At 49.1% G+C, this 26,395-nt stretch overlaps 1 protein-coding gene across 2 annotated transcripts in view; it reads right to left on the reverse strand.

The window, feature by feature from the left end:
• The window catches only part of ATXN3 (ataxin 3), a 44,991-nt gene extending 19,910 nt beyond the window's left edge, over window positions 1–25,081 (reverse strand). The window contains exons 1-5 of one of the 2 annotated variants that reach the window (XM_069736913.1): window positions 25,022–25,081; window positions 19,374–19,538; window positions 18,941–18,982; window positions 15,205–15,290; window positions 15,053–15,119 (exon numbers count right to left, since the gene is read on the reverse strand). In XM_069736913.1, the coding sequence (XP_069593014.1) occupies window positions 15,053–15,119; window positions 15,205–15,290; window positions 18,941–18,982; window positions 19,374–19,538; window positions 25,022–25,045 (384 nt within the window). In that variant the 5' untranslated portion in view covers window positions 25,046–25,081. Of the gene's footprint in view, window positions 1–15,052; window positions 15,120–15,204; window positions 15,291–18,940; window positions 18,986–19,373; window positions 19,539–25,021 lie in introns of both variants that reach the window. The other variant, XM_069736903.1, reaches the window with a different exon arrangement.
• Between the last annotated feature and the right edge of the window lie 1,314 nt (window positions 25,082–26,395).

Consider the following 26,395-nt stretch of genomic DNA (forward strand, 5'->3'; position numbering starts at 1 on the left):
CCCCCTCTTCTTTTAGAGAGCTTATGGCCTGGAGAAACTCTGATGCCTTTGCCCTGGGAGGAGAAGACAGGAAAAAAAAAAAGCCTATCTTGTATCCGGAGGACACTAGGTCGCGAACCCATTCGTCGTGAACGACCGAGAGCCACGCATCGCTGAAGGAAAGCAAGCGGCCGCCTACTTTGAGGGTGTCCTCTGGATACCGCAGGGAGTCATTGTGTGGGAGACCTTCCCAGTCTGGACCCCTTGGATCCTGACGGCCTAGGCCTGCTTCTCCAAGAAGGGGAAGGTTTGTAAGAGGTCTGAGGACCTCTAACCCTACGTTGTGCCCGGCCAGTTCCGGAAGATGAGGAAGTAGAGGACCAATTTGAGTTGAAGCGGGGAAAAAAAAAAAATAAAAAAAATCATCGGGACTGAGTCTGCTGCTTCCGAAAGGGTCTTTGTTGTGGAAGAAATGTATTCTTCCCTCTAGTGGCTTAGGAAATTAATTGGTCGAGCTTTTCGCCAAAAAGGCGACCGCTCTGATATGGAAGAGAAGTCAGTGACTTTTTGGAAGCAGAATCCGCACACCAGTCCCTGAGCCATAAGGACCTCCGGATGGTGATGGTGTTTGCTGCTGCTTGCGAAGCACAGTTAGCAGCGTCCAGGGACGCGGTAACTACAAAATCTCCAGCTCTGGCTATTTGAGGGGGAGGGAAGGGGTCTTAAAACAGACCCAAGTGCCTCCTACAGACACTTAGCAAGAACTGGTTCACTGAGAGCCAGCGGGAGGGTGTATACTGCAGGGGAGGAGTTATTCTTTATGTGTTAACTTAGTGTCCTCCTAGTGGCAGCATTATAACACCCATGGTCCTGTGTCCACCAATGAGGGGTAGGAGAAAAATGATGGTCCAACTAAACGCAAACCGGATGGAATAGCATACCGCTGCAAGATGCTGTGGTAGCCATGCTGGTTCAGTATGCCTTCAATTTTGAATAAATCCCCAACAGTGTCACCAGCAAAGCACCCCCACACCATCACACCTCCTCCTCCATGCTTCACGGTGGGAACCAGGCATGTAGAGTCCATCCGTTCACCTTTTCTGCGTCACACAAAGACACGGTGGTTGGAAACAAAGATCTCAAATTTGGACTCATCAGACCAAAGCACAGATTTCCACTGGTCTAATGTCCATTCCTTGTGTTCTTCAGCCCAAACAAGTCTCTCCAGCTTGTTGCCTGTCCTTAGCAGTGGTTTCCTAGCAGCTATTTTACCATGAATAATAATAATAATAATGTTTATTTTTACATAGCGCTAACATATTCCGCAGCGCTTCACAGTTTGCACACATTATCATCGCTGTCCCCGTTGGGGCTCACAATCTTAATTCCCTATCAGTATGTCTTTGGAATGTGGGAGGAAACCGGAGTACCCGGAGGAAACCCACGCAAACACGGAGAGAACATACAAACTCTTTGCAGATGTTGTCCTTGGTGGGGTTTGAACCCAGGACTCCAGCGCTGCAAGGCTGCAGTGCTAACCACTGCGCCACCGTGCTGCCCATGTGCCACCGTGCTGCTGCACAAAGTCTCCACTTAACAGTTGTTGTAGAGATGTGTCTGCTGCTAGAACTCTGTGTGGCATTGACCTGGTCTCTAATCTGAGCTGCTGTTAACCTGCGATCTCTGAGGCTGGTGACTCGGATAAACTTATCCTCAGAAGCAGAGGTGACTCTTGGGGCAGTCCCCATGTGGGTCAGTTTCTTTGTAGCGCTTGATGGTTTTTGCCACTGCACTTAAGGACACTTTCAAAGTTTTCCCAATTTTTCAGACTGACTGACCTTCATTTCTTAAAGTAATGATGGCCACTCGTTTTTCTTTACTTAGAATTTGTATTATGGCAAGAAAAAAGCAGCTAACAGTCTATTCACTAGGACTATGAGCTGTGTATCCACCAGACTTCTGCAAAACACAACTGATGGTCCCAACCCCATTTATAAGGCAAGAAATCCCACTTATTAAACCTGACAGGGCACACCTGTGAAGTGAAAACCATTCCCAGTGACTACCTCTTGAAGCTCATCAAGAGAATGCCAAGAGTGTGCAAAGCAGTCATCAAAGCAAAAGGTGGCAACTTTGAAGAACCTAGAATCTAATTTCAGTTGTTTCACACTTTTTTGTTAAGTATATAATTCCACACGTGTTCATTCATAGTTTTGATGCCTTCAGTGTGAATGTACAATTTTCATAGTCATGAAAATACAGAAAAATCTTTAAATGAGGTGTGTCCAAACTTTTGGTCTGTACTGTATATGACCGCCACCATCTGCTGTCACGCACGGACTATCAACAGTTTCCTATGTGTCCAAATCCCAGGGCAAAAAGCACATTAGAGATATATAGGGGCTGGATGAATATCATCAATTCAAAAAGTCACAGTATAACATGAATTCTCCAGGTCTATGAGCCTGGAGTAAAGAATGGAGGATTCATGCAGCTTGTCGAGGGACAAGGACAGACTGTTCTATAATTAAGGGATTTTTCTTACGTGACTAAATATAGTACAGGGGGAAATACTCTATGCAAAAATCATCAAGAAAATAGGGATTTTTGTGTACTCACCGTAAAAGCCTTTTTTCCGAGCCAATCATTGGGGGACACAGGACCATGGGTGTTATGCTGCTGTGACTAGGAGGACACTAAGTTAACACAGAAAGAATAACTCCTCCACTGCAGTATACACCCAAAAGGCTAACAGGGTGGGTGCTGTGTCCCCCAATGATTGGCTCGGAGAAAACAGGATTTTTGGTTGCTTACCGTAAAATCTGTTTCTTGAAGCCTCCATTGGGGGACACAGGAACCATGGGTGTATGCTGCTGCCACTAGGAGGCTGACACTATGCAAATAAAAAAGTTAGCTCCTCCTCTGCAGTGTACACCCCACCGACTAGCATTATACTCTTCAGTTAGTGAGAAAGCAGTAGGAGAAAAGAACAAGGTTGAAAAACCATAACCACAAACTTGAGAACTGTAAACGTGAGAACAGTCATAAAACAGATAACAGAAACATTGGGAGGGAGCTGTGTCCCCCAATGGAGGCTTCAAGAAACAGATTTTACGGTAAGCAACCAAAAATCCTGTTTTCTTTATCGCCTCTCATTGGGGGACACAGGAACCATGGGACGTCCCAAAGCAGTCCCCAGGGCGGTAAAAACAGACTTCCATCAGGTCAGAGGACTCACCACTGCCGCCTGCAAGATCCTTCTGCCTAGGCCGGCGTCCGCCGAAGCGTAGGTATGGACCTTGTAAAATTTGGCGAACGTGTGGATGGAAGACCAAGTTGCCGCTTTGCAAAGCTGTAAGGCGGAAGCCCTGTGGTGCACCGCCCAGGAGGCGCCGACTGCCCGGGTAGAGTGAGCCTTAATCCCAGGAGGGGGCACTCTGTTCTTGACCCGGTAAGCCTCCAAAATTGCCAATCTGATCCAGCGAGCAATAGTCGCTTTAGAAGCCGGTTGGCCTCTGCGCGTGCCATCAGGAATGACGAAAAAGGAATCCGTCCTCCGGAAAGTGGACGTTGTGTCCAGATAGATCCTCACTGCCCTGACGAGGTCCAGCTTGTTCAATGATCGCTCCAGAGGATGAGTCGGAACTGGACAAAAGGAAGGTAGAACGATGTCCTCGTTGAGGTGGAAGGTGGAAACCACCTTAGGAAGAAAGGAAGGTGGGAGCCGGAAGACCACCTTGTCCTGGTGAATGACCAAAAACGGAGGGCGGCAAGACAGGGCCGCCAACTCGGAAACGCAGCGAATAGACGTGATGGCCACAAGAAAGGTCACCTTCCAAGATAGAACTGATAGAGGAATCTCCCTAAGAGGTTCAAAGGGGGAAACCCTCAGAACGTCCAGTACCAGGTTTAAGTCCCATGCCTCCACAGGGGCCCTGTACGGCGGGACAGCATGGGCTACCCCTTGAAAGAAGGTCTTAACTTGTGGCCGAGAGGCCAAGGTCTTCTGAAAGAGGATGGAAAGCGCACAGACCTGACCCTTCAGGGAGCTAAGCGCCAGGCCCGAATCCAGTCCTGCCTGAAGGAAGGCCAAAAGAGAAGGCAGGGAAAAAAACCATAGGCGGAACGCGGTTGGACTCGCACCAACGGAAGTAAGCCTTCCAGGTGCGGTAGTAGATCCTGGAAGACGAAGGCTTCCGAGCCTGAATCATGGTGTGAATCACCCGGTCCGAGAGGCCGGACGCTCTTAAAACCGCGGTCTCAACAGCCACGCCGTTAAACTGAGCGACCGAGAATTCGGGTGGCAGATCGGACCCTGGGACAGCAGATCGGGCCTGTCTGGAAGGCGCCAGGGAGCGTCCGCGAGAAGGTTGACGAGCTCCGCGAACCAAGCTCTCCTGGGCCAATCCGGGGCGATCAGGATGACCGGCACCCCTTCCGCTTTGATTTTCTTCAACAGCTTGGGAAGTAATGGAAGGGGTGGGAACAGGTAGGGCAGCTCGAACTGTGACCAAGGAATGGCCAGAGCATCGACGCCCACTGCGAGAGGATCGCGGGACCTGGAGACGAACTGCGGAACCTTCCTGTTGATTCGAGACGCCGTGAGATCCACATCCGGAGTCCCCCATCGAAGGCAAATCTGATGGAAGACCTCCGGATGCAAGGACCATTCCCCTGCCGCGAGGCCCTCGCGGCTGAGGAAGTCGGCGGCCCAGTTGTCCACGCCGGGGATATGCACCGCGGATATCACCGGAACCGTTGCATCTGCCCAAAGGAGGATCTTGGATACCTCGGCAAGGGCCAAGGAGCTCCGGGTCCCCCCCTGATGGTTGACATACGCCACAGCCGTGGCGTTGTCCGTCTGGATCCGGACTGGAAGGCCCCTGAGGATCCTTTCCCAGTGGCGGAGGGACAGAAAGATGGCCCGAATCTCGAGGACATTGATTGGCAGAGTTGACTCCTGCAACGACCAACGGCCCTGAACCGTCAGGTGGCGAAAAACCGCCCCCCAGCCGATCAGGCTGGCGTCCGTTGTCACCACCTGCCAGTGAACTGGAAGGAAAGACCTGCCCTGGGAGATGAGAGGTGACGTCAGCCACCAGTTGAGGGACCGCTTGACCCGAGAAGAGAGCCTGATCGGCCGATCCAGGGAGAAGACAGACCTGTCCCACTGAGACAGAATGGCTTGCTGAAGGGGTCGCGAATGAAATTGGGCGAAGGGAATCGCTTCCAAGGTAGCCTCCATCCTCCCCAAAACCTTCATGGCCGATCGGAGGGAGGGAGGCCGAGGACCCTGGAGCAAGCGTATGTCCCGACAGAGTGGATCTCTTGTCCTTGGGAAGGAAGACTCTGCTCTGACGAGTGTCGAAAAGCATGCCCAGAAAGATGATGCGCTGAGAAGGAATAAGGCAGGACTTCTTCTGGTTGACCAGCCACCCGAAACGGGCTAAGGTGTCGAGAACAATGGACAGGCTTTCGTGGGCCTGAGCAAAGGACGGAGCCTTGATGAGAATGTCGTCGAGGTATGGAAATAGGACCAGGCCTCTGACTCTCAATATTGCCATCAGCGCCACCATGATCTTCGTGAACACCCTTGGAGCGGTTGCGAGACCGAACGGCAGGGCGACAAATTGAAAGTGTTCCCGTTGTACTGCGAAGCGCAGGAAACGGTGATGTCCGGGAAATATCGGGACATGGAGGTAGGCGTCCTGGATATCTATTGAGCATAGAAATTCCTGGGCCTCCATGGAAGCAATTACTGAACGAAGGGATTCCATCCTGAAGTGTCTCAGGCGAACTCTCCTGTTCAGCAATTTGAGGTCCAGAATGGGGCGAACCTTGCCGTCTTTTTTCGGTACCACAAAAAGGTTCGAGTAGAAACCCGTGAACCGTTCTGTCTCTGGGACGGGAACGATTACCCCGGATATGAGCAGAGAAGCGATGGCTGCGAAGAAGTCCGGAACTAGAGCGGGATCTCTTGGAGGACGGGATTGGAAGAAACGATCCCTGGGTCGGGAGGCGAACTCTATCTTGTATCCCGAGGATACAACTTCCCTGACCCATGCGTCCTCTACTGCGGAAATCCAGACGTCCCTGAAGAAGAGAAGACGGCCGCCCAACCTGGGAGGTGGGCTGGGGTCTTGCCGAGAGTCATGCCGAGGTGGATCTTCCAGTCCTGGGCCTGGAGGATCTACCCTGGGAATAGCGAGGACGCCAGGACGGAGTGGGCCTAAAGGACACCGCCTTCTTCTCCTGACGTGCCTGTGGCCTCTGTTGCTGCTGGGAAAAGGAGTTTGACGCAGCGAAGCGACGAAAGGGCCGAAAAGAGCGAAACTGCCGTCTAGGAGGAGGGCGACGAGGCTTAGCCTGGGGGAGAAGAGAACTTGTACCCCCGGTGGCGTCCTTAATGATTTGATCCAGCTGGGAACCAAAGAGACGAGAGCCCTGGAAGGGCAGACTAGTGAGGGACTTTTTAGAAGATAAATCCGCCTGCCAGGCCTTGAGCCAAACGGTGCGGCGGATGGCAACGGCATTGCTGGAAGCCTGAGCCGCACAAGACGCGACATCCAGGGAGGCAGAGACCAGGTATTCACCGGCGTGGGAAATCTGGTTGGCAAGCTCCGCTAGTTTCATGGGAGGCGCCCCGTCCAGGATACCTCGACGGAGTTCTTTGGCCCATTTGGAGATGGATTTAGAAACCCAAGTGGAAGCAAAAGCTGGGCATATGGCCGCTGCAGCCGCTTCAAAAGCTGACTTCGCAAAGGATTCTATAGCCCTATCGTTAGAGTCCTTCAGAGATGCTCCGCCGGACAGAGGAAGCACCGTGTTGGTGGACAGCCTGGACACAGGTGGATCCACCGAGGGAGAGACCGTCCAATTGGCGGTAACTTCTGGAGAAAAGGGATATAGCACACCCAGGCGTTTTCCCCTCTGAAAACGCCTAGTGGGGTTCTCTCTCTCTCTGGACATGATTTCCTCGAATTCAGGATGAGGAGCAAAAAATTTAGAAGGTGGTTTGGCCCGTCTAAACGAAACCGCCTGATCTGCGGGTTCCGTAGAGGGATCCTTTATGCCACAAGATTGGTTTACTGTCACAATGAGATTCTGGACCATCTCCCTCATGGTGGCGATTTGGTTAGAATCCAGCTCCGAAATATCCTCCGAGGGCGCATCAGAGGGTGCCTCGCCTGACTCAGGGGAGGAGGGTCGAGGAGATGCCGACCGCAGGGGAGGGCCGAGTGGCGAGATGGAGCGTGAAGAGGACTCAGACCGACGTTCCTGTCTGGACCTTTTGTGGCTTATCAAGGAGGGCTCGGGCGGCGGTTCCTGCGACCCGCTGGCCACGGCAGGGGTCTGCAGGGGTAACCGATCCAGCGCGGACACCAGGGTTTGAGATACCCGTGTTAAATCCGCCACCGATTGTGACAGAGAGGCGGCCCAGCCTGGGATGGGGGGGTCAGTCTCGGGCGGAACAGCCGGGGGATCCTGGGCGGTGGGAACAATCGGGTTGCTGCAGGACTGACACAGCGGGGAGGACTGACCTGAGGGAAGTTTGCTGTTACAGGACGAACATGCAAAGTAGGTGACTAGGGCAGAAGATGAAGAAGTCGGAGGACGAGAGCGGCCCCCTTTAGAGTTAGACATTTTGAAGAGGTCCCTGAAGAAAATGCCAGCAGGTTAGGGGACAGTGGGGCAGAGGAGGGTGTCAGTCTGCAGTGCAGAGCTACTCACGGCAGACGAAAAACCCGGATACCAGGAGCTGCAGGAAGATGCTGTGGATCCCCGGCGCAGATGGCGTGCTGTGTCCCCGGACCGAGCGCTCTGCGAAGTTTCCCGGCGCAGGAGCGTGGCAGAATGAAAGAGACTCGTGCCCTAAGCGTCCAGCAGCGGCGTGGAGGAAGGGGCGGAGCCAGACGAGATGGCGCCGGTGGGAGGAGAATGCGGAGTTTGTCGGGCGGGAGAAAGCCCGCCCGATGATACCGGAAGTGGGCGAGCGCGTCACCGGAAGTAGGCCCCGGGGAAAGCCGGGGCCTAAATTAGAAGCCGGTGACCGCCGAAAAGGTGGTAATCGGCGGTGCGGCGCAAAAAACAGTGCAAGCGCCGCCCGGCTGATAGGCGCGGCAGCCGCCGCAGGAAAGGGGGGAGCGCCGATGCCGGCGCCGGAAGTAGGCCCGGGAAGAGCCGGGGCCTGTATTAGAAGCCGGCGGCCGCTGGATAGGACCGCGGCCGCGCGTCACTTCCCAAGGTACGGCCGCCGGGGAAAACGGTGCGGCTGCCTGAAGGGGGCCGCGCCGCAAAGATTAAAAGGATGCGGCCGCAGGTAAGGCAGTGCGACTGCCTGTGAAAACGCGGCCGCGGTGGAAAATTGCGCAGTCGGTATCAAGGCCCCCAAAGATAGGGAAGGAATGGGGCCTAAGTGTCACCCAGATCGGTGGGTCTCGGAAAAAGGTGCGGCCGCAGGTGGAGAAGTGCGGCCGTAGAAATAGCAGTGCGGCTGCCAGTAAGGCACCGCGCTGCTCAAAAGGAAAACTGTGCAGGAAAACGTAGGGGATCCACAGGGCCCCCTAACTGATAGGGGCACAAATACTCACCTAACTTCCCACGCCGTCGGTACTAACCTTAAGAAGTGGAAGGTATTAGACGTCCGTGTAGGTGGTGACGGACGTCCTCGTCTCCTCCGACCGACAGGCTCTGGTGGGCGAGTGGGTGGGGGACGGAGCCAGGACCGGACTTCTGAGCACGCTTCTGTGCCAGGATCTTGGTCCTGCTGTGGGATCTATGAGGATACGGGGTGGCAGTACACGCCGTACTCATAGTCCATAATGTGGGAGTACAGGTGTGACTGTTCACCCTGTATCCCTCCGGAAACCTGAAAAGGAACGACGCACCTTGAGGTAGATAAGGGTCTAATGAAAGACCCGTGTCCACCTCCTACTGACACTAAGCTAAACTGAAGAGTATAATGCCAGTCGGTGGGGTGTACACTGCAGAGGAGGAGCTAACTTTTTTATTTGCATAGTGTCAGCCTCCTAGTGGCAGCAGCATACACCCATGGTTCCTGTGTCCCCCAATGAGAGGCGATAAAGAAAAGGATTTTACGGTGAGTACACAAAAATCCCTATTTCTCCTACGCCTCATTGGGGGACACAGGACCATGGGACGTCCTAAAGCAGTCCCTAGGTGGGGAACAACATAGCTGTTATTACCCCATGTACCATTGATTTATAGCTAAGGTACTACTGCCGACTGCAGAATGCGCCTGCCAAGGGCAGCGTCTGCAGAGGAAAAAGAATGAATGTGGTAAGGCTTTGTAAAAGTATGCAAATCAGTAAGAAAAAAATATGAATGGCACTGAGAAAAACCGCTCTTAGTACTCACTGTTAAAGGATGAATAAACTCTGAATCACGGACACATTCCAGAAACCTTCACCTTGCTGGAGGTGCTTGCTGTGAAAAAAGTGCATGAAAAGTCCAAAGAAACAAGAAAAACAGCAGCAGCACTCCAAATATTGGTGAAAAAACAAGCTTAGTCCTTTATTGCATAATAAAAATCATGGACAAGGTATTGAGGGTAAACAAGTGCAGATTATGCAGACAAATGAAACAGGACGACGTGGACCCGTGGAAGCGCTTATTGCGCGAAACGGCTGTCGTCCTGTTTCATTTGCCTGCATAATCTGCACTTGTTTACCCGCAATACCTTGTCCATGATTTTTATTATGCAATAAAGGACTAAGCTTGTTTTTTCACCAATATTTGGAGTGCTGCTGCTGTTTTTCTTGTTTCTTTGGACTTTGTAAAAGTATGCAAGCTGGACCAGGTCGCAGCTTTGCAGACCTGTTGTACTGACGCCTGGTGCCAAATGGCCCAAGAGGCGCCTACTGACCGAGTAGAGTGGGCCTTCATCCCTGCTGGGATAGGAGCACCCTTGACACGATAGGATTCCTGAATAGCCGATCAGATCCACTTGGCTAGAGTGGCCATGGAAGCGAGTAAGCCCTTCCGTTGTCCCCCTGGAAGCACGAACAGGACATCTGACTTGCAGAAGGGGGCCATCCGTGAGATGTACCGTCGAAGAGCCCTAACCACATCAAAAGTGTGCAGAGCTTTCTCAACGCGATGGACTGGTGCCGGACAGAATGAAAGCAGAATAATCTCTTCATTGAGGTGAAAGGAGGAAACGACCTTGGGTAGAAAAGCGGGAGAAGTCCTCAAGACTGCCTTATCTGGGTGAAATATCAGGAACGGGGATCGGCAGGAGAGAGAGACGCCAATTCCGAGACATGCCTGATCGACGTAATAGCCACTAGAAAAACTACCTGCCAGGAAAGGAAGGTTAGAGAGACATCCTGCAGTGGCCGAAAGGGGCCTCCTGAAGAGCTCCAAGGACCAAATTAAGATCCCATGGATCCAAAGGCATTTTATTGGGAGGCGCCACACGAGAAACTCCCTGAACGAACGTCTTAACCAGTAATGTGGTGGCAATTTTTCGTTGAAAAAAGGACTGACAGTGCTGACACCTGTCCCTTGAGGGAGCTAAGTGCGAGACCCGATTCTAGTCCTGATTGGAGAAATTCCAATATGGAAGTGATGGAAAATACCAGAGGGGATCATCCACGGGCGTTGCACCACGCGAAGAGGATTTGCCAGGTACGGTGATAAATGCGCATGGACACAGGCTTTCTAGCACTAATCCAGGATTCAACGGCCACGCCGTCAAAGACAGGGCACCGGAGTTCTGGTGGTAAATCGGGCCCTGTGAGATAAGATCCATGCGATCTGGAAGCTGCCAGGGGACGTCGGCGACCAGCTGAACCAGTTCCGTGTACCATGCCTGGCGCGGCCAGTCCAGCGCAATTAAGATTACTGGTACCCCCTCTGCCCTGATCTTCTTGATGACCCTCGGTAGCAGAGGGAGAGAAAGAAAAATGTACGGAAGGCGAAAATGATGCCACGGTAGAACCAAGGCATCTGCTCCGATGGCACGTGGTTCGAGTGATCGGGCAATGAACTGGGGGACCTTGTTGTTGAGCCTTGAGGCCCACATCCGGGGTCCTCCAGCGATGGCAAATCTGAGGAAGTCCGCCGCCCAATTCTCCACACCTGGTATGTGGATCGGCGAATGTTTGCGCTCGGCCCAGCGGAGGATGTGGGTGACTTCGAGCATGGCCATCTTGCTGCGGGTTCCCCCTTGGCGGTTAATGTACGCCACCGCTGTGGCGTTGTCGGACTGGATCCTGATGGGTCAACCTGCGAGGAGATGGTTAAAACTGAGCAAAGCTAGTCTGATCGCTCGTATTTCCAGGATATTGATGGGGAGGCGCGACTCTAGAGTGGACCACCGCCCCTGAGCTGTGTGGTGGCTGAAGACTGCACCCCAGCCCAAAAAGCCAGCGCACTGGGAGAAAAAAAAAAAAACTTACCCTGGTTCAGAGAGGATTTCAGCGTCCACCACCTGAGGGTCTGTCTGACCTGCCAAGACAGACGGAAGCGACGGTCGAGAGAAGATGGGTTCCCGTTCCAAGTCGACAGCAGCGCATGTTGTAAGGGACGGAGATGGAACTACGCGAACGGAACCGCTTCCATGACAGCTACCATTTTGCTGAGAATGCGCATGCTGAAACGAATGGAGTGAGAGACTGGTCTGGAGAGACTCCGTGCTCCCTGCAGCAAGGCCGAGGCCTTTCCTGGAGGGAGAATGACCAAGCTGCGGGAAGTGTCTAGGGTCATTCCCAAGAAGGAAATCCGCGGAGCTGGAACCGGGAAAGATTTTTTGAAGTTTTATCTTCCAACCCAGGCGAGAAAGAGTATACATCGTGATGTTGACGGACTCCTCACAGGCTGGATATGACGGGCCTTTTATCAGCAAGTCGTCCAGGTGCAAAAGTACCACCACTCCCAGAGCATGAAGGATAGCCATGACGGCTGCCATGACTTTGGTCAAAACTCTGGGAGCGGTGGTAAGGCCACAAACTGGAAGTGTTCCTCGCGAAAGGCGAAGCGAAGGAACTGTTGATGAGTGGGGAAAATTGGGATGTGGAGGTAAGCATCCTTGATGTTCATGGATGCGACGACAGAGCGGAGGGATTCCATTCTGAAGCGCCGAATTTTCACAAAGTGGTTCAGAAGCTTTAGATCCAGCATCGGTCCCCCCCTTGAACCATTGGTTAAGGGGAACCGGAATGATGACTCCGTCCCCTTGTAGAGCTCTTATGGCCTGGAGAAAAGCCGTTGTCTTTGTTTCGGGAGGACATGACTGAAAGAACCGTGTCAGGGGGGGGGGGGGGGGGTGAGAAGAAAACTATTTTGTATCCGGAGGACACCAGTTCTCTGACCCACTCGTCGTGGACGACCGAGAGCCAGGTTTGGCGGAACGAAAGTAAACGGCCGCCAACTTGGTCGATGTCCCACGGATGTTGCAAAGAGACATTGAGTGGAAGGTCTAAGGGATCTGGATCCCCTAGATCCAGATGACCTCGGTCTGTGTTTCCAGCTACGGTTAGGTCTGTATGAGACCTGAGAGCCTCTGTCTCCAAGCAAAGCTCGTCCTGATCCGGAGGATGCGAAAGGGCCGGAATCGAGGTTGTTGTTGATACTGAAACGGCCGGGTAGGCTTTTGTTGGGGAAGAAATTTACTCTTTCCTCCGGTGGCGTCAGGGATAATTTGGTCTAGCTGGTCACCGAATAAGCGACCCGCTTGGTATGGCAGAGATGTCAAAGACTTTTTAGAAGCCGAATCTGCACGCCAATCTCTGAGCCACAGGGCTCTTCTGATAGAGACTGTATTTGCGGTTGCTTGTGCAGCGCAATTAGCCGAGTCTATTGAGGCATTAACTACGAAGTTCCCGGCTTGAGCGATCTGGTTGGCCAGGTTGATCACCTCTGGGGGGGGATTACTGTCGTGGATGGTTGTGGTCAGAACCTCAGCCCAAGCGACCATAGCCTTAGCCACCCAAGTAGCGGCTAAAGATGGAAAGAGTGACGCCCCTGTCGCCTCAAAGACAGAACGAGCCAGGCAGTCAATTTGTCGGTCAGAGGGATTTTTGACTGAAGAACCGTCAGACAAGTAAAGGAGCGTCTTGGAAGCGAGATGCGCTACTGCAGGGTCCACTGAAGGAGACTGCAGCCAGTCCTTCATTAGGTCCTGAGCAAAGGGGTATTTGGACTCAATCAGCTTTTGACCCGTGAAGCGTTTATCGGGCTGGTTCCTGTGTTTCTGGACAATGTCCTTAAATTCAGAAGGAGTGACAAATACCCTTTGGGCACATTTTGACTTTTTGAAAGACACCACGTGTTTCTGAGTGGAAAAGGATTCCTCGTCCAACTTAAGGGTCTTGTTGACCGCCTCAATAAGAGAATCAAGCGTCTCTTGAGAAGTCGAGGAATCCTGAACTAAAGATGCGTCAAACTCATATTCAGAGTCATGTGCATTGTGGTTCTCAGAAGGGGAACGAGACATTGAAATTGCGGAGGCTGAAGGACAAGCGTGGCCGTGGACAGGGGATGCGACATGGGTCCGTTTTCTGGCACCCTGAGCCCTTAGTGACAGGGTGCGCCCCCTGCTTGTGAACGGATCCGTATCGTCGCCAGAGTCCTCTGCGGTAGACAACATGGCTTTCTGACTTAGAGAGGGACCCCGGAGGGAATCTATCGCCTTGACCAGTGAAGTCTTAGAACGCGACAGGGAAGCGGCCCACTCACGGGGACTAGGCTCCGCAGGATCAGAGGCGGTGTTGGTGGTGGCGGGAGGCGAATGCACATAGGCCGGATCACAATTCGCACATAACGGGGAATTGTGAGCTCGAGGCAAGGCAGTATGACAAGTAGCACATGAGAAAAAAGTGTGCTTTTTGTTAACCTTTTTGGCCTCTTTAGGGTGAGACATTGTGTGCCTTTAAAGACGAGGGCCAGATCTGCAGGGTATGCGCTGGCAGGGAAAGGGTTAAGCTCTGCTGTACAGCTTACCCCACGGTCCTGTGCCTGTGTCCCCAGGGAGGAATAGGAGAAGATCGGAGCAGTCAGGTCAGCGTTTTCGTCCGGTTTTCCCAAGTCCCAAGATGGCCCCTGAGATTTGCAGAGCGCTTCTCGTTCCAAATGAGAAGCGCCTGGATAGTGGGCAGGGAATTAACCTTGCAGCCTAGTCCGGCTGAAAAGTCGGGGACTAAATTTCCGGAGCCTGCTGGCGGTGCGCGCCGGCGGGCCGCGACGGAGCGCCGACTGACCGCCGCTGGCGTCCAGCCAGTGGCACCTCTCCCCAGGGTCCAGAACCGCACCTTCCCACGCAGGCAGCATGAGTAAGTGAGCTACTCACCGCCACCGAGTAGTAATGCAGCCTCTGTTACGAGGGTATGCACTCAATCCTTCCTCCCTTTAGCGGGGGGTGGAGAGGACCCTCTGTTCATCTTCATCTGTGCCTGCCACAGGGGACTTACGGCTATCATCGGGACTACGTGATGCCATCAGGTGAGGGCCTTGATATGTGGTGGAGCCCAGGAGAGGCACATAAGAGCCAGAACTCTATGTGCTCGCCATCTTAAAGGGGAGAGATCGGAACCGTATAGGAACCGTTGCCCCAAGCGTAGATTAGGCATGCCCCATTCGTCGCAGGAGAGGGTACGGGGAGGTATATTCGCCGTGCTCGCTTGTTGATGGTTCAGGGGAGAGCGGACCCTTGAAAGGAATCCGTCGCCCCCTTCACTCTGTTAATTAAAAAATAAAAATTTACAGAAAATCAAAAAGGAAAATAAAAACGGTGGGGTCTGAAACAGACCCAAGCGCCTCCTACAGACACTAAGCAAGAACTGGTTGAATATTGCCCAGCGGGAGGGTGTATACTGCAGGGGAGGAGCTATTCTTTCTGTGTTAACTTAGTGTCCTCCTAGTGGCAGCAGCATAACACCCATGGTCTGTGTCCCCCAATGAGGCGTGGGAGAAAACGTCATGCTTTACACTGCAGGCTGCAACTATGAAATCTTGCAGATAGCTAACTAACTTATGTTACAGGGATTCAATGTAATATTGATGTAGTATCCCGTAAATCCCTGTACTTTTCCACATCCGGGCTGTGACTTACCTGTTTGCCGAGCTTCCGTACAGTAAACCAATGCTCCTTGTAATTACAAATGAAGGCATGCTCATTTCTGGAGGAGAAGAAAGATCACACAATTGTTAAATAAAATGTAAAAATGTCAAATAAATGAAATATTCCCAAAATCCAGGTCTCACATGGGATCGATGCCGAGCGTCTGATACTCAGGACTGTTAAAGAGAATCAGTTCTAGTCCCCAAACTCTGAGCGCGTCACTGATCACCTGTAGAAAGGAAGAAAGCAAAAAAGCCCAGATCTGAGAGACGGTATTGTGCTGGATGGAGAATTCAGAACATATTTCTATATGATTAAAGGTTGCCCAAATCGTGAAGTCTGTAGTCACTCTTGTGTCACTGTAGACATGTGAGTCGCCCAAGGGCATGCACTGCGCACTGTGAGGACTCGCCAGTTTCTGAGCCGGGACTGGAAGGTATGTATTGTAGCGTTTCCCTTACTTCGGGTCTTGGGGGACACTCGCTTGGCACGGGAATAACGCATACAGGCTCGGTTTTCTTACAAAACACAGTCTCTTAGGTTTATTTCACATCCACATAAACAACATCTTCAGGAACTTGACAACAGCATGAACACCGTCTGCACATATTCAGCTTTATCACAGTTTTCAGACCGTTACCCGTTGGCAACCTACACGGGTTCCTGGACACCTCTTGGCCTCAGAGGTGCCCCAGACACAATGTCTCTCTCTTTCTTTCACTCTGACCCCGGTCAGTACAACACAGATCTCCATCCATTACCTGTTGGTGCCGCACAGGTTCTCGGTTCCCCGGAAGAAGCTGGTTGCGAAATGCGCGTTGGGGTGAGGTGAGACGCTGTGCTGCAGGTAGATATTACTCTTATCTGTTGGTTTCATATACATCTGTACTATATGCATGCTGGGGCAGCTAGAGATGTACCGGACAGGTATAAGGGAGGTATATTAACTACTCTGCACTATTGACTACGGAGTGTGATATATACTATTCAGCTACCCACCTCGTTAGGGTGCTTGGGCATTTCTGCATATGATAATAATTGTTTACAATAAAGCTTTAATATACTTTATTGCTACTCTGGATCGCTTCATTTCGGCTGTTTTGTTAGGTTAGACCGAATTTGGATTAGAACACAACTCACTTGTAGGACTACAGGTCCCAGAACATCCTTACTTCAGGCTGACAGTTCAGAGTGTCTTCCTCTGCGACACACATACCGGCCATTCCCAATAATGCGGGACTTTGACTCATCACCACACTTATATCTGTGATTGCCATGCATTCCTATGGCCTCCATACGCCTCCATGCGCACTCTGGGAAGCCCATACAGCGCCCCCTACCTATAACATAGGTCACTATACTACAATATATATACTCCCTGCCAGAGCCAATCCAGTGGGCACAGCCGCCCAGGGAGCATAGCTGACTACAGGGCATGGCCTCGCTCCATACAAGTGTATATAGGCGACGCGACAACCACTGGCCGGCAGTGTGTATAACGCATGTATGCCCTTCGGTCCCAGATCAAAAACCAGCATATTCCCGCAGCACACAGTGTGTGCTGGATAGATTCATAAGTCTGCAGTCACACAGGGTGACTGCAAACTTATCGATTTGGACCAAACAACCCCTTTAACACATAAGAAAAAGTATACATTACGTACCTTGTACTGATCCTGAGTTACATCCTGTATTATACTCCAGAGCTGCACTCACTGTTCTGCTGGTGCAGTCACTGTGTACATACATTACTGATCCTGTACTGATCCTGAATTACATCCTGTATTATACCCCAGAGCTGCACTCACTATTCTGCTGGTGTAGTCACTGTGTACATACATTACATTACTGATCCTGAGTTACATCCTGTATTATACCCCAGAGCTGCACTCACTATTCTGCTGGTGCAGTCACTGTGTACATACATTATATTACTGATCCTGAATTACATCCTGTATTATATCCCAGAGCTGCACTCACTATTCTGCTGGTACAGTCACTGTGTACATACATTACATTACTGATCCTGAATTACATCCTGTATTATACCCCAGAGCTGCACTCACTATTCTGCTGGTGCAGTCACTGTGTACATACATTACATTACTGATCCTGAGTTACATCCTGTATTATACCCCAGAGCTGCACTCACTATTCTGCTGGTGCAGTCACTGTGTACATACATTATATTACTGATCCTGAATTACATCCTGTATTATATCCCAGAGCTGCACTCACTATTCTGCTGGTGCAGTCACTGTGTACATACATTACATTACTGATCCTGAATTACATCCTGTATTATACCCCAGAGCTGCACTCACTATTCTGCTGGTGCAGTCACTGTGTACATACATTACATTACTGATCCTGAATTACATCCTGTATTATATCCCAGAGCTGCACTCACTATTCTGCTGGTGCAGTCACTGTGTACATACATTACATTACTGATCCTGAATTACATCCTGTATTATACCCCAGAGCTGCACTCACTATTCTGCTGGTGCAGTCACTGTGTACATACATTACATTACTGATCCTGAGTTACATCCTGTATTATACCCCAGAGCTGCACTCACTATTCTGCTGGTGCAGTCACTGTGTACATACATTATATTACTGATCCTGAATTACATCCTGTATTATATCCCAGAGCTGCACTCACTATTCTGCTGGTGCAGTCACTGTGTACATACATTACTGATCCTGAATTACATCCTGTATTATACCCCAGAGCTGCACTCACTATTCTGCTGGTGCAGTCACTGTGTACATACATTACATTACTGATCCTGAATTACATCCTGTATTATATCCCAGAGCTGCACTCACTATTCTGCTGGTGCAGTCACTGTGTACATACATTACATTACTGATCCTGAATTACATCCTGTATTATACCCCAGAGCTGCACTCACTATTCTGCTGGTGCAGTCACTGTGTACATACATTATATTACTGATCCTGAATTACATCCTGTATTATATCCCAGAGCTGCACTCACTATTCTGCTGGTGCAGTCACTGTGTACATACATTACATTACTGATCCTGAATTACATCCTGTATTATATCCCAGAGCTGCACTCACTATTCTGCTGGTGCAGTCACTGTGTACATACATTACATTACTGATCCTGAATTACATCCTGTATTATACTCCAGAGCTGCACTCACTATTCTGCTGGTGCAGTCACTGTGTACATACATTATATTACTGACCCTATATTGATCCATCAGTAGAATATAATGAGTGCAGCTCTGGAGTACATAAACTGTATATAACCACAGATCACACTTCGTTTATGCAGAATCTTCTGATACAATGACTCTTTCTTGCTGTACTGCACAGTGTGAATGTGATGGTAATTCTCCCTGTGACTCTGGGCGGCTCGAGCCTTACACCTGATTGTACACATCTCTTTTACCCCACTGTAACTATTTTTGGGGACACAACCACAAAGATAATGCAAGGATATTATGACTGGTAGCATGGTGGCTCAGTGATTATCAGTGTACTTTACATAGGGCAGCACGGTGGCTCAGTGATCAGCGCTGGGGTCCTGAGTTCAAATCCCACCAAGGATAACAACATCTGCACAGAGATAGAATGTTCTCCCCGTGATTTGTGGGTTTCCTCCAAGTTCTCTGGTTCCTTCCAGACTCCAAAGACAAAGTGATAGGTAGTTCAGATTGTGAGCTCCGATGGGGACAGTGATAACGGTGTCTAAAGTGATGTGGAATGTGACAGAGCTATGGAGACCTCTCTCTACGCCCATATTCAGTGAGTAGAGTAAGTAGTGTCTTCAGGTGGGGGTAATGGGTTAGGAAGTGACTGGCAGATGGGACCCCTATGATCTCTATGTTTAATTCTCACCTGGATGGAGAAGAACCCGCTGTCGTCCATGTTTCCTGACGGCTGCTGCAAAAAAGCAAACAGTGAAGTAATAACAGTGCAGACACAAGGGACCGGATCCTAATATTCTAATGGTGTAAGTTTTCAGTAGAAACCCCAGTCCTGCTCAAAGACTTGAAGATTTCTTACAGTGTATCAGCCCAGGACGGGGGAGGGGGGAATGATGTGAGGTCGCTAACACTGAGAAACTGTACCAAACACTCTGCAGAGAGAAGAATTGGGTCTATGCAGGTTATCAGTCTGCAGATGTAACAACATGTTTCCATGCACTGACAACAAGCAGAGATTGTTCAACCAGAATACAAGAAGGTCTCTGGGGTGTGGAGAGCAACATACAACCCCCTGGTCCAGCGCACCATCCCTTTAATAGGCGTTCAGGTGGGGCACTCCTTACCTCCACGAATGTGCGGTACTCAGCAGTGGCTAGGCCGCCCTCTGCCATCCTCATCCTCTCCTGCTCGTCCAGCTGCAAGGCGATGGTGGACAGCTCCACGGGACTGAAGTACTCGCCCTGCAGGAGGTTGTTGAGGCAGTGCTGTGCACAAAGCGAGCCCTCTTGCTGAAAAACACAGAAATATAAACAGCCGTGACGTCACATCCCCTGTATAATAACATTATATACCGTGCCGTGACGTCACATCCCCTGTATAATAACATTATATACCGTGCCGTGAGGTCACATCCCCTGTATAATAACATTATATACCGTGCCGTCACATCCCCTGTATAATAACATTATATACCGTGCCGTCACATCCCCTGTATAACAACATTATATACCGTGCCGTGAGGTCACATCCCCTGTATAATAACATTATATACCGTGCCGTGACGTCACATCCCCTGTATAATAACATTATATACCGTGCCGTGAGGTCACATCCCCTGTATAATAACATTATATACCGTGCCGTCACATCCCCTGTATAACAACATTATATACCGTGCCGTGAGGTCACATCCCCTGTATAATAACATTATATACCGTGCCGTCACATCCCCTGTATAACAACATTATATACCGTGCCGTGAGGTCACATCCCCTGTATAATAACATTATATACCGTGCCGTCACATCCCCTGTATAATAACATTATATACCGTGCCGTCACATCCCCTGTATAACAACATTATATACCGTGCCGTGACGTCACATCCCCTGTATAATAACATTATATACCGTGCCGTGACGTCACATCCCCTGTATAATAACATTATATACCGTGCCGTGAGGTCACATCCCCTGTATAATAACATTATATACCGTGCCGTCACATCCCCTGTATAACAACATTATATACCGTGCCGTGAGGTCACATCCCCTGTATAATAACATTATATACCGTGCCGTCACATCCCCTGTATAACAACATTATATACCGTGCCGTGAGGTCACATCCCCTGTATAATAACATTATATACCGTGCCGTCACATCCCCTGTATAATAACATTATATACCGTGCCGTCACATCCCCTGTATAATAACATTATATACTGGGCCGTGACATCACATCCCCTGTATAATAACATTATATACTGGGCCGTGAAGTCACATCCGCCGGATTAATAACATTATATACCGTGCCGTCACATCCCCTGTATAATAACATTATATACCGTGACGTCACATCCCCTGTATAATAACATTATATACCGTGCCGTGTCGTCACATCCCCTGTATAATAACATTATATACCGTGCCGTGCCGTCACATCCCCTGTATAATAACATTATATACCGTGCCGTCACATCCCCTGTATAATAACATTATATACCGTGCCGTCACATCCCCTGTATAATAACATTATATACCGTGCCGTGCCGTCACATCCCCTGTATAATAACATTATATACCGTGCCGTGACGTCACATCCCCTGTATAATAACATTATATACCGTGCCGTGACGTCACATCCCCTGTATAATAACATTATATACCGTGCCGTGACGTCACATCCCCTGTATAATAACATTATATACCGTGCCGTGACGTCACATCCCCTGTATAATAACATTATATACCGTGCCGTGACGTCACATCCCCTGTATAATAACATTATATACCGTGCCGTGACGTCACATCCCCTGTATAATAACATCATATACCGTGCCGTGATGTCACATCTCCTGTATAATAACATTATATACCGTGCCGTGACGTCACATCCCCTGTATAATAACATTATATACCGTGCCGTCACATCCCCTGTATAATAACATTATATACCGTGCCGTCACATCCCCTGTATAATAATATTATATACCGTGCCGTCACATCCCCTGTATAACAACATTATATACCGTGCCGTCACATCCCCTGTATAATAACATTATATACCGTGCCGTCACATCCCCTGTATAACAACATTATATACCGTGCCGTCACATCCCCTGTATAACAACATTATATACCGTGCCGTCACATCCCCTGTATAATAACATTATATACCGTGCCGTCACATCCCCTGTATAATAACATTATATACCGTGCCGTGACGTCACATCCCCTGTATAATAACATTATATACTGGGCCGTGAAGTCACATCCCCTGTATAATAACATTATATACCGTGCCGTCACATCTCCTGTATAATAACATTATATACCGTGCCGTCACATCTCCTGTATAATAACATTATATACCGTGCCGTGACGTCACATCCCCTGTATAATAACATTATATACCGTGCCGTGACGTCACATCCCCTGTATAATAACATTATATACCGTGCCGTGCCGTCACATCTCCTGTATAATAACATTATATACCGTGCCGTGACGTCACATCCCCTGTATAATAACATTATATACCGTGCCGTGACGTCACATCCCCTGTATAATAACATTATATACCGTGCAGTGACGTCACATCCCCTGTATAACAACATTATATACCGTGCCGTCACATCCCCTGTATAATAACATTATATACCGTGCCGTCACATCCCCTGTATAATAACATTATATACCGTGCCGTCACATCCCCTGTATAATAACATTATATACCGTGCCGTCACATCCCCTGTATAATAACATTATATACCATGCCGTGACGTCACATCCCCTGTATAATAACATTATATACCGTGCCGTGACGTCACATCCCCTGTATAATAACATTATATACCGTGCCGTGACGTCACATCCCCTGTATAATAACATTATATACCGTGCCGTGACGTCACATCCCCTGTATAATAACATCATATACCGTGCCGTGACGTCACATCTCCTGTATAATAACATTATATACCGTGCCGTGACGTCACATCCCCTGTATAATAACATTATATACCGTGCCGTCACATCCCCTGTATAATAACATTATATACCGTGCCGTCACATCCCCTGTATAATAACATTATATACCGTGCCGTGACGTCACATCCCCTGTATAATAACATTATATACCGTGCCGTGACGTCACATCCCCTGTATAATAACATTATATACCGTGCCGTGACGTCACATCCCCTGTATAATAACATTATATACCGTGCCGTGACGTCACATCCCCTGTATAATAACATCATATACCGTGCCGTGACGTCACATCTCCTGTATAATAACATTATATACCGTGCCGTGACGTCACATCCCCTGTATAATAACATTATATACCGTGCCGTCACATCCCCTGTATAATAACATCATATACCGTGCCGTGACGTCACATCCCCTGTATAATAACATCATATACCGTGCCGTGACGTCACATCTCCTGTATAATAACATTATATACCGTGCCGTGACGTCACATCCCCTGTATAATAACATTATATACCGTGACGTCACATCCCCTGTATAATAACATTATATACCGTGCCGTGACGTCACATCCCCTGTATAATAACATTATATACCGTGCAGTGACGTCACGTCCCCTGTATAACAACATTATATACCGTGCCGTCACATCCCCTGTATAATAACATTATATACCGTGCCGTCACATCCCCTGTATAATAACATTATATACCGTGCCGTCACATCCCCTGTATAATAACATTATATACCGTGCCGTCACATCCCCTGTATAATAACATTATATACCGTGCCGTGACGTCACATCCCCTGTATAATAACATTATATACCGTGCCGTGACGTCACATCCCCTGTATAATAACATTATATACCGTGCCGTGACGTCACATCCCCTGTATAATAACTTCATATACCGTGCCGTGACGTCACATCTCCTGTATAATAACATTATATACCGTGCCGTGACGTCACATCCCCTGTATAATAACATTATATACCGTGCCGTGACGTCACATCCCCTGTATAATAACATCATATACCGTGCCGTGACGTCACATCTCCTGTATAATAACATTATATACCGTGCCGTGACGTCACATCCCCTGTATAATAACATTATATACCGTGCCGTCACATCCCCTGTATAATAACATTATATACCGTGCCGTGACGTCACATCCCCTGTATAATAACATTATATACCGTGCCGTGACGTCACATCCCCTGTATAATAACATTATATACCGTGCCGTCACATCCCCTGTATAATAACATTATATACCGTGCCGTCACATCCCCTGTATAATAACATTATATACCGTGCCGTCACATCCCCTGTATAATAACATTATATACCGTGCCGTCACATCCCCTGTATAATAACATTATATACCGTGCCGTCACATCCCCTGTATAATAACATTATATACCGTGCCGTGACGTCACATCCCCTGTATAATAACATTATATACCGTGCCGTGACGTCACATCCCCTGTATAATAACATTATATACCGTGCCGTGACGTCACATCCCCTGTATAATAACTTCATATACCGTGCCGTGACGTCACATCTCCTGTATAATAACATTATATACCGTGCCGTGACGTCACATCCCCTGTATAATAACATTATATACCGTGCCGTGACGTCACATCCCCTGTATAATAACATCATATACCGTGCCGTGACGTCACATCTCCTGTATAATAACATTATATACCGTGCCGTGACGTCACATCCCCTGTATAATAACATTATATACCGTGCCGTCACATCCCCTGTATAATAACATTATATACCGTGCCGTGACGTCACATCCCCTGTATAATAACATTATATACCGTGCCGTGACGTCACATCCCCTGTATAATAACATTATATACCGTGCCGTCACATCCCCTGTATAATAACATTATATACCGTGCCGTCACATCTCCTGTATAATAACATTATATACCGTGCCGTCACATCTCCTGTATAATAACATTATATACCGTGCCGTCACATCTCCTGTATAACATTATATACCGTGCCGTCACATCTCCTGTATAATAACATTATATACCGTGCCGTCACATCTCCTGTATAATAACATTATATACCGTGCCGTCACATCTCCTGTATAATAACATTATATACCGTGCCGTGACGTCACATCCCCTGTATAATAACATTATATACCGTGCCGTGACGTCACATCCCCTGTATAATAACATTATATACCGTGCCGTCACATCCCCTGTATAATAACATTATATACCGTGCCGTCACATCTCCTGTATAATAACATTATATACCGTGCCGTCACATCTCCTGTATAACATTATATACCGTGCCGTCACATCTCCTGTATAATAACATTATATACCGTGCCGTCACATCTCCTGTATAATAACATTATATACCGTGCCGTCACATCTCCTGTATAATAACATTATATACCGTGCCGTCACATCTCCTGTATAATAACATTATATACCGTGCTGTGATGTCACATCCCCTGTATAACATTATATACTGTGCTGTGACGTCACATCTGTCCTATAATAACATTATATACCGTGCTGTGATGTCACATCCCCTGTATAACATTATATACTGTGCTGTGACGTCACATCTGTCCTATAATAACACCTTGTGCCTGTGGCTTCCTCTTCTTCAGGTGTTTGCTGTCTTTGGCTCCCGGTGACCACGTATGATCGTCATGCCAGCCCCCCTCCATCTTCGGTGACCCCTTCTCCCGCCTCCCCCGATCACTGATGACAACTTACTTTTTCGTGGAAGATCACCTCCATGTTTATTTGTCTCAGCTGCCGGCCACACCCCTCCCGCCTACGTCACGGAAGTGCCGGTAACTTACTGACCAATGGTCGACTCAAACTTAGATCACGTGTAATTTGATGATCAGGTGACCTTTTTCGGTCACATGACAACCTGTCGCATGCGCTTCATGATGCAATCTAAGAGCAGAAAGCTGCCATCTTAGTATCTGGAATCTGATGGAAGCACCTGTAGTCACGTGTCTTGCTCTAAGTTGTGAGAACTCTGGAGCCACGAGAGATGGAAATTCTAGAAGCGCCCAGCAGTCACTGATTGGTCAGGAGGAGGAGGAGGTTCTCTTCACAGTCTGTGTCCACGAACACTCTGCCCTCAGCTCAGCTGCAGCCACGTAACAGCCCACATGCATCATTCCTACTGCTAGAAGTCCTGTCTCACTCAGATTTCCATAGACTTCCATGGTGATGGATCTGCTGAGACCCTGGAGTTGCAGTCATGTATAAGGCTACGTTCATATTTGCGGCTTTGGACGCAGCGTCGACGCAACGCACGACGCACGAAAGACGCAAGTAGAACGCATGCATTTTTGACGCATGCGTTCAACCCTTTTTTAACATATAGGGTCTTTTCAGTGTCTCTATTTTTAAAGTAAAGAACGCATGCGTCCTACAACGCACAACAACGCAAGTACTTGCGTCTTCTGCGTTGCAAATACACTTCAATGGAGGTTTTGAAGTTTTGATGACGCAAATACAACGCAAGTGCGACGCAAGCGTTTTTTAAAAATTTTGGACGCAGAAAAAATGCAACATGTTGCGTTTGCAACGCACTGCCAGGTGCGTCGAAAGGACGCATGCGTCGCAAAACGCACCGAAACGCATGAAAACGAACGCACATGCGTCCCCAATGTTAAAGATAGGGAAGCATGACGCGTGCGTTGTTTTGCGGCGACGCCGCTGCGTCCAAAGCCGCAAATGTGAACGTAGCCTTAGAGAGCTCTGATGCTTGTGGTACATTCTATATAGTGCTGCAGTGTGGGCTTCAGGGCTGCACTTCCCTCTGCGGAGATTTATTTAACATCCACAGCCCTGTGTACAACCACATTGCTTCAATTCCTTCAGCAGATTTTACCCACTTCTATGAATAGAGGTTACCAATTTCCTGCAAATTGTAAAGGGAGTCTGTCACCTGCTTCTTCATATATGAGCTGTGGCCACCGGCTTCAGGGGCTTATCTCCAGCATTCTGTAATGCGTTCTGTAATGCTGTAGATAAGCCCCCGATGTATCCTGAAAGATGAGAAAAAGAGGTTATACTTACCCAGGGGCGGTCTGATACAGTGGGTGACGCGGTCCGGGCCTCCCATCT

The sequence above is a fragment of the Ranitomeya imitator genome, chromosome 1 (assembly GCF_032444005.1).
Source record: "Ranitomeya imitator isolate aRanImi1 chromosome 1, aRanImi1.pri, whole genome shotgun sequence".
In the NCBI taxonomy this organism is placed as follows: Eukaryota; Metazoa; Chordata; class Amphibia; order Anura; family Dendrobatidae; genus Ranitomeya; species Ranitomeya imitator.